Below are 12,159 nucleotides of genomic sequence, written 5' to 3' on the forward strand. Positions count from 1 at the left end.
ATGGACATCTCGATCTTAGAATATAAGATTTGATACTGCAATCAAATCACATGGTTTTGATCAAAATGTTGATGAGTCTTATTTTTACAATAAAAACATCAACAGTTCGGTAGTTTTTCTAGTATTGTACGTAGACGATATCCTACTTATTGGGAATGATGTAGGTCTGTTGACTCATGTAAAGCAGTAGTTAGTGGCCCGATTCCAAATGAAGGATTTGGAGAGGCGCAGTTTGTTCAAGGGATCTAAATCTTTAAAGATCGTAAGAATAAAACACTAGCCTTGTTCTAGGTATCATATATCGACAAGATGCTTATCAAATATTTGATGTAGAATTCCAGGAGAGTTTTATTACCTTTTAGGCATGGAATTATCTTGTCTAAGGAACAGTGTCCTAAGACACCTCAAGAAATTAAAGAGATGAGACAGATCCCCTATGCATCGACTGTTGGCAACCTGATGTATGCAATGTTATGTACTAGACCTGACATTTGCTATGCAATAGAGATAGTAAGTAGATATCAGTCCAATTCAGGATTAGATTACTGGATAGCAGTTAAAACCATCCTCAAGTATTTTCAGAGAACAAGATACCACATGCTTGTGTATGGGTCTAAGGATTTGATCCTTACAGGATACATTGACTCTGATTTTCAGACTAATAGGGATTCTAGGAAATCCATTTCGGGACAAGTATTCACTCTTAACAGAGGAGTTGTAGTTTAGAGGAGCACAAAGCAAGGTTACATAGCTGACTCTACCATAGATGTCGAGTATGTAGCAACTTGTGAAGCTGTCAAGGAGGCTGTATGGCTTAGAAATTTTTTGTTTGATATGTAAGTTGTTTCAGACATATCAAAGCTCATCACCCTTTATTGTGATAATAGTGGTGTTGTGGCAAATTCTAGGGAGTCTAAACACAAGCATCTAAAGCACAAATATCGTCTCATCTGGAAATTGTGCGTTGAAAGGATGTGACCATCACGAAGACCACTTCAGAGCACAATGTTGCTGAACCATTTACAAAGGCTCTTACGGCTAAAGTGTTCAAGGGTCACTTAGAAATTCTGGGTCTATGAGACAGGTCTCATCTAGTCTGGGCAAGTGGGAGATTTTTACTGGGTACATATTGTATGCCCTAGTTTCTTGTTTTTGTGTATCACACTTTGTAATTTTACTTTGTATTTGTACATCTCACTAGCTTTAGGATAAGTGAAAGATTGTTCGGGTTGATGCCTTAAATCTCATGGTCTTGTAGTTTATGGACTGTATCTGTACAGACATATTATTTATCTAATAAAATATGTTGTATCTTATTTGACAATTAGTTGCATTGACCAAAAACTAATAAACTAAGATATAACTTAAATATGTATGTGAAGATATATAGGTAGATCATGTTTAAGTGATAGCCTGAACGATCTATAGTAGATGGATAGAGCTAGGTACCTTATCTTAGTGAATATATATCAAGTTAGTTATTTTATATATGTTATTAAAAATACAAAAATTTAAAATTGGAATTTATTTTAAATTTAAAAAATGGTGGCGAGTTTTTTTTTTAATAATAACTCCCTCAATCCCTCTTTAATCTCTTAGACGTGAGAACATAGAGAGAATATAAATGTCTGCCATCTTCTTCATCTTTAGGCTCTCCCAATTTTGTGTGAAAAAAAAAACTGTAAAAAATCTTTCAGACTAATCTCCTATGATGACCATAGTCTGGGAACCATTGATTCCGGATTTAGTAGGCAAAGAGGAACCGGTAATAATAATGCAGAAACGCATTGATAATGAAAACGAAAGTCAAGATCAGTAGAAGCCCACATCTCTCTATTGATTCTCATTCTAGAGAATAAATCGGACTTCTTGTGGTGGTGTCTCCTTGCTGCTGTGTTTGAGGTGTTGGTGTCGAGTTCCCGAGATTGAGAAGGTTGAGTTCGTGTTGTGAACGAGAGGATACGCGAAGATATGGTTCTTCAAATGTATGTTATAACTCTCCCTATTTCCTCTATGAAATTCACAGTATAAAGCACGCATTATCATGTTTCCATTACCTTGTAATTTCTATGTTCTATAAAACCAAACTGGAGACACAATGGCATTCTATTGCTTCCGTTTCGGGTATTCCAAACCCTTCAAATTGAAGTTTTCATTCTTCATAGAGAAAATGATGGATCATGGCAAAATGAAATCTTGATAATTCATAAACTTATTTTCTCGAACTAAAAGGCATGATTGTTATCTTCATATTTAAACTTTCATTTATTATTGTTCATTAACAAATATATTTGAGAAATCATATAATCATAGTATCTTGAAGTTTACATTTTAAAACAATATTGATTAGTAGATTTGTTTCCAACATAACAAATATCTGGGTTATTCTCAAATTTAAATTATGGTTAAATAAGAATTGAGTTGGTATATTAAAAATGTAAGTGGGTTTGAATGGGGAATATGGAAGAAGAACATATGTGAAAGAAATGATAGGGTTAAGGAGGGAGTGTTAGCAATGACGATTATTTTAGATTTAGAAAAGTAGTAGTGGGGAATTGACTTCAAACTTCAAAGAGCGTTAACACTATGGAAGACTTGGAACACCATTCATTATCGTATGTTTCAAATCAATGCTTCCATTTCATGATTCTCTATAGGAAATTATAAGAAGCTTTTTAATTTTCAAATTGTCAAATAGAACTTCTCTCAATTGATAAATTATTTAGTATATTTAAAATTTTGCTCATTTTGGTAGCAACACAACTATTTAGAGTGTATTCATTTTCAATCATAACAAAGATTTATACATTTGTGTTATTTTAAATTTAAATGTTGAGCATGTAGTTTTTGTTAGTTCGTGAAATTTTATATTATTATTATTTTATTATTTTCAATTAGATCTTTATTAGATTTTTATAGTTTCAATTTTATCAAAATCTTAGATTTCTTATTTACTTGTTTGAACAAAAAAAAATTATCTATTTTCCATGTGCTTAAATTATTTTTTATTCATCGTGTTAGGAGAACTATCCAGGACAAGTACAACAATGAACAACAAAATCAATTTTGATAGATTCAAAATAGATCTAAAACAAAGGTATTAGTACATATGCATCTTTAACTTTTTATTTGGACATAAATCTTTTTTGGATTACACAAGCATGCTAGCAAAACCAATATTCATCAAAGATACATTATTCATTAGTTAGGAAATGACTTGTATTGTTATTTCATCACTTAATAATTTCATGTAAAAAAATTTACAATTTATACTCCCATGAGAAGTATGTTACCACCAAAAGTTGTGTTCAAAATATCCCAAAGATTTCTCAAATTAGGGATATTCATGGGTTGGGTTGGGTTAAAAGACTTTTTAGACCCAACTCAATTGTTCAGATTGTAAATTTTTTCAACTATTTGGGTTGGGTTGGGTTAATTTGATCATTTATTTAAAATTTTATTATAAAAAAGAAGTAAAATGTAAATATGTAAAAATCTAATTTAATTATTTTCATATATTAAATTAAGATTAACGACTCAATTTCAATTTATATAATGAAAATTGTTTCTAAAGTGCAAAAAAAAACTACTTTTAAGAGTTGTTGAAGAACAAATTATTCAAAAATATTGAAATTAAATAAAATTAAAATCAATATATGTATAAATAATTGTGTAATAAGTAATAAAAAATTATATTTTAAAGCTAATAATAAATTCGGGTTGGTTTGGGTTATATTAGGTGAACTCATGAACTAACCAAACCCATAAAATTTTCATTTATTTGAACTCAACCCAACCCAAATGAGTTGATCGGTTTTTTCGGATCATCGAATTTTTTGAACACTCCTACCTCAAATACATACAACTCATTTTATATTTGGTGTGAATTAACATAAGATACATATAGTTTGACTATTAACTATTTTATTAGGTTTAATTCTTATGTCAGATACTTATCGTTTAAACCTAATAAAATTTATATTAATCTATTATCGAAATTTCACACCAACCGCACGTGTTTTATAGCTGGTTTACAAAACTAGTCGTTGTTGTTTTCAAAAAGGAGAAATTTTGTTTGGGCCGAGGTCAAAACAGCCAAGCCCAGGCTTCGGTTTGCGGAATTGGGCTTGCTTTAGCAAAAAAAAAAAAAAAAGAAAAGAAAAAGAAAGAAAAAGCCCACAAACAGTGGAAGAAGTCTTCGCTTCCTCACTCGCTGTCCATTGAAATTCTCAAAATCCCAAAGCGTTTCTTCTCTCTCTTCTGCACAGTTTCGGAGCTCGACTTTCTTCCTCCAACCAGCGGCCAGAGAAAAGCAGCCATTTCTGTCACATTATCAATCTCCTCCGTCACCGTTTCTTTCTCTATTTCTCAAAGGTGGACGCCTTTCACATTCTCTTCTCTCTTCTTTTGATTTGCAAGTTTTCGTCCTCCTCCGTTACATCTGCGTCTGATTTGATCCCTGTTTCTTGCCTTTTCATGTATTGTGTGTTGTTCTATGGTATCTCGATCGTCTATTTATCTACTCTATGGTATAGATATTTCTTTTATTTGTATAATAGTGGAATTCTTGTCTTGTCTTAATGTTTGGATTGTTGTTTCGAGTATCGGATGCTGGAAATCGATTAGGGTTTTAGTTGTTTATTAGAGGGGAAATGTTCGTGATTTGGGGAGCTATTGAAGCCTGAAGGCTGAATGGTTTCTCCGGATCTTCCTTGCCGACAGTGCGTATCGGTAGCAAAATTCTGATTCCCCCGTTTTGCTGTTCTTTAGCAGCTAGACGTTGATTTGTGTTCGATGAAGAAAATTATTTTCACACGCGGCAGTGGGTTTTCCAGATCTCTTATTACCTCCGGTTTTGACTGAGAAATTACTTTAGAAATGTTATGAAAATTGAAAGTGTTATTGAATCCGTGTTTACTAGGCTTATCCTAGTCTCGATGTTCCTTGGATATTTTGTAGAGGTTGATAAAGAAGTTCTTGTTTCCCGCATTGGTTGAGACGTATTTGTTTTCTTAAAGTTTTTTTGTGTTATGGCTGCAGTTTTTTTAGCTGTATCTTGAATTGATGGCGTCCAAGTTGCATCAGTTGCAATCCAAGGCCTGTCAAGCTTCCCAATTTGCTTTCAAACACGGGTCTTCCTATTACAAGCAGTTAGTGGAGCAGAACAAGCAGTACATCCAAGAACCAGCTACTGTGGAAAAATGCAGCTTGCTTTCAAAGCAATTGTTTTATACTCGGCTTGCGAGGTTATTACCTTCATATTCTTATTATCTTTGCATTTTTCTAATGTGGTTCTGGAAGGATTTCTACTGTTATTATTTTCATGTTTTCATATCACGATTCATCATGATTTTAGGATTTTTTCTATTAGCTCAGTTTGAGTATTTTTGGTGACATCCAACTGCTGTGATTGCGTGGTCCGTGTTTCCATTTGCTTGTTCACTTGTTTCTAGTTTCTTTCAGCACCTTCTTCTAATCAAACCACTTTTTGAACATGCGCAATCACTCATGAGAATCCAAGTTCATTCATTTATTTCAATTCATGGAATATACTTATTTGATCGATGTGAAAACGAGTCCCCTATTAAGGGTGCGTTTTGGAATATATTTTCAAGTTTTTAATTTAAAAGATAAGTCATTTTTGGAAGAAATTGGTGTGTTTGATAACAACTCAAAATAGTTTTTCAAGTGTATTATAATTAGTTTTTATCAGAAGTGTTTAAATAAAAATGTTTTTTTTTAAAGAACACTTTTTTTTCAAGTCAATCCAAACGGTCCTAACTGAAGCACGTTTTTTTTGTCGGTTTTGAAAATGGAAGCTTAAATGTTACTATTATCCCCATGAAATTCTATAGTATTCTCTGTAATCTTTTGAGCTTTGTGCCATAATATCTTTGTTTTCCTTTTAGCCTTTTAATACAAACAAATTTAATGGCAGAACTCTTACATCTGTATTGCCACACTGGTTTCTCTTTAATCTGAAGGTAGTTAAATTTCAGCTGTATTTATCACTATCTGCCCTTGCCATCAGACCATTTATACAAACCTAAGATTCTAAAACCATCATGGGTTGGTTTTTACTGGTCAATGAGGGCCGTGGTTGTCCCGGGAGATTGGTTGAGGCATATGTAAACGGGCTTGGACACCATGGAAAGAAAAGAAAAAACCTAAAATCCTAGGCTTGGTATTTCCTAGCAATCAGGTGTGCCGATGTACTCCTTTATATGGGGTGCGTTGCATATGACATAATACTTCTCCCAGGATGAGCTTCATTTCTTTAATTTGTGAATTCTGACCTTTTTGCATTTCATTGATTATGCAGCATCCCAGGTCGTTACGAATCATTCTGGAAAGAACTTGATTGTGTGAAAAACTTGTGGAAGAACAGACAGGAGCTGAAAGTTGAAGATGCCGGCATTGCTGCCTTGTTCGGGCTGGAGTGCTTTGCATGGTTTTGTGCCGGTGAGATCGTAGGAAGGGGCTTTACATTCACAGGTTATTATGTCTGAGATCGTCCCGAGTAATTTGTGGAAGGGATATTAACAATGACGAATTCCCTTTTCTTTTTCCGCGGGTACTCCGCATACAATTTTTTTCCTATTAATTGAGGATTCTGTGAGCAACCCTAATAGATTAATAATAGTCCATGAATTTCGAGGACCATGGTGGATCCTAGACTTGTTTTCATTGATGCATATTCTTGGTAATCCAGTTTTTAATTCTGAACTGGAAATCTAATTTGGTGAATCCTCCATACTAGATATGGATTTTTCTGCAAATTCTCAGCAATTTATGTGGAACTTTTGACCAGATGATCTGCAGGTGTGGTTGTAGGCTGAACAAGAGGTCTAGTTGTAGGTATGTTTTAATCTAATACGTGATACCAAACTTTTTTTCTTCGCTTATATTTTGGTTGGTTAATTTTTTTGGTCATCAATATTTTAAACATTTTATTACCATTAACTTTTTGAAATTTATTTCACACAAATATTTTAGTCTTTACCATTAACTAAACATACTTTTTGAAAATTCTTTCTTAGAAAATTTTATGCCTCATTTAGTAACCCTCTGATTTTTTGTTTTTATTTTTTAAAATTAAGTCTATTTAATCTACATCTCTTACATGATTTACATCTTTTATATATACAATGGTTGATTTCTTGGTCAAATTCTAAAACAAAAACAACATTTTGAAAGTTATTTTATTTTTCAAAATTTGGTGAAAAGTAGATAACAAATGAAGAAATTTGTTAATGGAAATAGTGTTAATAAACTTAATTTTTAAAAATAAAATAGTTACCAATTGGGGTCTTATTATTTACCACATTTTCTTTGTTCGGTTTGCATTTTTTTAATTCTATTAATATGGGTTTTTTATTTTAAGTCATGTTTAGATTTTGGAATCAAAATTGTTCAAATCGTAATAGTTAGGAACATATTTAAATGAGTCTCACTTTTCATGTTAAATTTTGAGGCCATTTTTCTTTTTGTTGGGTTTTTGTCGTCAGTGTTTTCTGTTGAAACAGAACAACGGCTCGAAGCACATTGCCAATTGACACACATGGATCAGATATAGAGCCTTTGGGTAGCCACCAATGAAATAGCCAGCCGAATGAGAGAGACAAAACCTTTTCATTTCAAATATAATGTAGATATGATTTAATTTTTTTATTATACAAATAATAAGATGGTGGGAGGAGTCTTGTTATCTGTGAGCGATGATGAAAAGGAAGCACAAATGAGGGGGAAATTAAAATATAAAAATATTGTACTTTTGAAACCATTTAGAAAAATATTGTTGTTGCTTTTTTTAAAAAAAAAAAAATAGGTTGAGTGTTGAGGGTTGAAAATTATAGGATTTGTTCTATAATTTTCCAACCCTCGACCTCTTTCAATTTTTCTCCTCTTCTATCTTCTTTAGTTTTCGATAGATCGACCCTCAGACAACATATTTTAAACAAAATCCCCGCCTCGAAAACTCCAAAATAACCATAAATTTCTAAATAGTTTCAAAACCACTATATTTTCCTAAATTGTTTTCCTAATCACAATATTAAAAAGAAAAAAGAAACTCCCACAAATGAGAGTCCAACAATAGGGAAAATGAAACTTTGTAGTATATTCTTTAGAAATATAAATTTACCCTTCGGTTTAAGGTTTTATAGATACCTAGAAAAGATGTTTGTAAATAAGATACCTAGAGGTAAGATATTTGTGAATCAAAAATAAAATGCTATCCAAATTTTATGAACAAAAGTTATGTTTGTATTTGATTTAAAAGTAAGATGTCCGTGAATCAAAAATAAAATGCTATCAAAGTTTTATGAACAAAAGTTATGTTTGTATTTGATTTAAAAGTAAGATGTCCGGGAATCAAAAATAAAATGTTATTAAAGTTTTATGAACAAAAGTTATGTTTGTATTTGATTTAGAAATTAAGCATGAAAATATTTTATAATTATAATAGATTAATATATTAACCAATAAACAATATTCAATATATCGATAAAAAATTAATTAATTACGAATCGTCATAATAATTTTAATTATGAATATTTTAAAATTGAGTAATTTATAGTTAAAATTAACCGATTAATATATTTAATGATCGTCATACTAATTATAATCTAATACTTAAATAATATAAGAAAATATATTTTAATAAATAATATATTATATAAAAAACGATATTCTTAAAAAAAAAAGATAAAAATGTGATATATTAAAGATTAATCATAATAAATAATTAGCTGATCAATAATGATTACATTTTCACAATTAATGATTAAATTAAAATTAATCTCAATAAATAATTACTTGATTATTAAAAAACAATAAAGTAATAAATTATTATTATTGAGATATGAATTTTTTTACTAATTAAAGTTAACTAATCCTGGTTTACTAATTAAATATATTTAAGATATTGTTGGCTAATAAATTATTAACTTATATTAAAAATTAATTGCATTAATTTAATAAATTTCTATTGTAAAAATAAGTTAAGTAAATATTTTAATAGATTATCATATCTTGTTAAAATAAATATTGATATTATCTTTATTAAATTGATATTAATAACTTGATAAATTAACTATATTTTAAAGTAAAATTATATATAAAATAAAAAACAGATGAAGAGAGGAAAAGAGAAAGTTTTATAAGGGAATAGAAAACTTTTATCCGAGAATAGCTTATTCCCAACAAATGGTTGAAAACTGTGAAACAAACATTAAATTTTTCTAAATTCTCATGTAAAATCCTTACAACCAAACGACCCTATGTTTTAATATATATTGAAAGTAGGTTTAAATACTATTTTGGTCCCTATACTTATTTATTTATTTTGGTCTCTATACTTTTAAAAGGTTCATTTTAGTTCTCATACTTTATAACTTTGGTTCATTTTGATTCTTATACTTTCAAAATATTTGTTTTGGTCCTTGTTCTTTCAAGAGGTGGCCATTTTGGTCCCTTCGTTTCCATTTTTATTTTATTTTTAAATGATCAAAACTGTTATTTTTTTAAAGTTCAATGATCAAAATGAACAAAAGTTTAACGGACGAGGATGAAATTGAATATTTTGAAGGTATAGGGATCAAAATGAATCAAAAGTAAAAATATAGGAACTAAAATGAATCTTTTAAAAGTATAAGGACAAATATATATATATATATATAAAAGAATAAAGTGGTATTCAAACCTTACAAGTACATATACTAAATTTTAAAATTTGGAAGAATGTATGACGTGGACTTACATGGACACTAAGCATGAATTACTATCAGACACATGGATAACATGAATGGTGACACATGACATCTGAGACACTAAGCAATTGACATCTATTTTTTATTATAATATTATAAAATATGTCTCGTTAAAACCTTGATAGAAAAAACCCAATGGGAAAAAAACCCTAGTGAAGAAAAAAAGTATATATTTCATATAATACATACTGCTAAAAGAATATAATACATTTACTCCCCTTATGAAAGCATCATTTAAGATCTCCGGGTCGCCGCATTCCAATATTATGCACCAATTTTTTAAAAGTTGCGGTTGATATTGCCTTTGTAAAGAAGTCTGCCAGGGTATCCTTCGAACATGAGTGTAAAAAAGTTTCGGTGAAATATGTTTTGTTTTATCTCCTTTAATATATCCTCCTTTGATTTGGGCTATGCAAGTTGTGTTGTCTTCGTATAATATTGTTGGAATATTTTTATTGGAAGACAAGTCATACATTTCACGAATGTGTTGAGTCATTGGCCTTAGCCATATACATTATCGGCTAGTCTCGTGAATTGCAAGAATTTCAGCATGATTTGAGGAAATGACCGTTATAGTCTGTTTCACCAATTGCCATGATATAACAGTTCCTTCACATGTGAACGGATAACCTATTTGAGATTTAGTTTTGTGTGGATCAGATAAATATCCATAATCTACACAACTAACTAGATCAAAATTTGATTTATTTGAATAAAACAAACTCATATCGATTATTCCTCGGAGATAACGGAGTATATGCTTAATTTTATTCCAATGTCTTTTCTAAGGGGAAGAACTATATCTAGCTAATAAGTTTATTGAAATATTTGGTCTTGTATTATTAGTAAAATACATAAATACACCAATTGCACTAAGATATGATACTTCAGGACCAAAAAGTTTTTCATTATCCTCTCGAGGTTGAAATATATCCTTTTTTATATCCAATGAACAGACTTCCATTGGAATATTTAATGAATGTGCTTTGTCCATGTAAAATATTTGTTAAAATTTTCCTGTATAAGTTGACTGATGAATAAATATTTCATCTACTAAATGTTCAATTTGTAAACTAAGACAAAATTTTGTTTTTCCGAGATCTTCCATCTCAATTTTTTTTTAAGATATTCTATTGCCTTTGAAAGCTCTTCAGGAGTTTTAATTATATTCAAGTCATCAACATATACAGTTACAATAGAAAACACACAGACATATTGAATTATTTTGATATCTTTTTTCAATAAATATCTACTTAGGAAATTGTACCAAATCCGTCCTGATTGTTTCAATCCATATAGTCTCTGTAACTTTATTGAATACCATTCCTGGGAATTTGACGTATATGTTTTAAGTACCTTACATCATTTTGGGGTTCTCATATAAATATCATTATTAAGAGATTCATATAAATATGTCGTGACTACATCCATATGATGCATATTCATAATTTTATACACAGTCAAGCCAATTAAATATCTTAATGTAATTGCATCCACCACCGGAGAATATGTCTCCTCAAAATCAATATCCGGTCTTTGTGAAAAAATCTTGTGCAACTAGTATTGCTTTATATTTTGTGACTTCACTGTTTTCATTTCTTTTCCTCACAAATACCCATGTGTATCCCACAGGTTTAACACCTTCTGGTGTTCAGACTACTAGTAAAAAAATCCAACATTTTAAAAGTGAGTTTAATTATGCCTCGATTGCTTTTTTCCACTAAAGCCAATCATTTCTATGTCGACATTCTTTAATCGATTTTGGTTCATAATCCTCATTTTCAGATATAATATCAGAAGCAACATTATATGGAAAAATATCGTCAATAATTACATTAGTTTGATTTCATCTTTTTCCTGTTATGACATAGTTTATTGATATCTCGTTATTATCTTTAGGTATTTCACCTTTCTCACTAGTCACGTCAATGATTTCTTTATGGGCAAGTTTTTTTCACTGTTAATTATTTTTTGTTTTCGATGATTTTTATCTTTGGAACTCACTTGTCTACCGCGCTTATGACGTGTTCCATACTCATTAGTCACAACTTGTTGTGTTGGGATATCAAGGTTTTATGGGATATTTGTAGCTGGTATATGTGACTTAGTTACTTTATTTGCATCTATAAATTCATATAGTAATTTATTTGCTATATTTTGCAAATGAATTATTTTATGAACTTCAAATTCACATTGATCGAGATCTAAATGAGATAACAACAATGCATTCCATATAATTTCTTTTTCCAACTTCTTAATTCCTCCCGCTAATGTTGGAAGATTTGTCTCATTAAAATGACAACCAGCAAATCGTTCAGTAAATACATCACTCGTCAGGGGCTTAAGATATTTAATAATCGATGGGAAATCATATCCAACATATATTCTT

At 30.4% G+C, this 12,159-nt stretch overlaps 1 protein-coding gene across 1 annotated transcript; it reads left to right on the forward strand.

The window, feature by feature from the left end:
* The first annotated feature begins 4,177 nt into the window (after window positions 1–4,177).
* On the forward strand, window positions 4,178–6,663 carry LOC120079436 (uncharacterized). The gene is made up of 3 exons (XM_039033612.2): window positions 4,178–4,374; window positions 5,041–5,246; window positions 6,323–6,663. The coding sequence occupies exons 2-3, from the start codon at window positions 5,065–5,067 to the stop codon at window positions 6,507–6,509; spliced, it is 369 nt and encodes a 122-aa protein (XP_038889540.1). The 5' UTR covers window positions 4,178–4,374; window positions 5,041–5,064; the 3' UTR covers window positions 6,510–6,663.
* Window positions 6,664–12,159: the final 5,496 nt, after the last annotated feature.

Source organism: Benincasa hispida, chromosome 6 (assembly GCF_027475165.1).
Source record: "Benincasa hispida cultivar pf3 chromosome 6, pf3_genome.v1.1, whole genome shotgun sequence".
Taxonomy (NCBI): domain Eukaryota; kingdom Viridiplantae; phylum Streptophyta; class Magnoliopsida; order Cucurbitales; family Cucurbitaceae; genus Benincasa; species Benincasa hispida.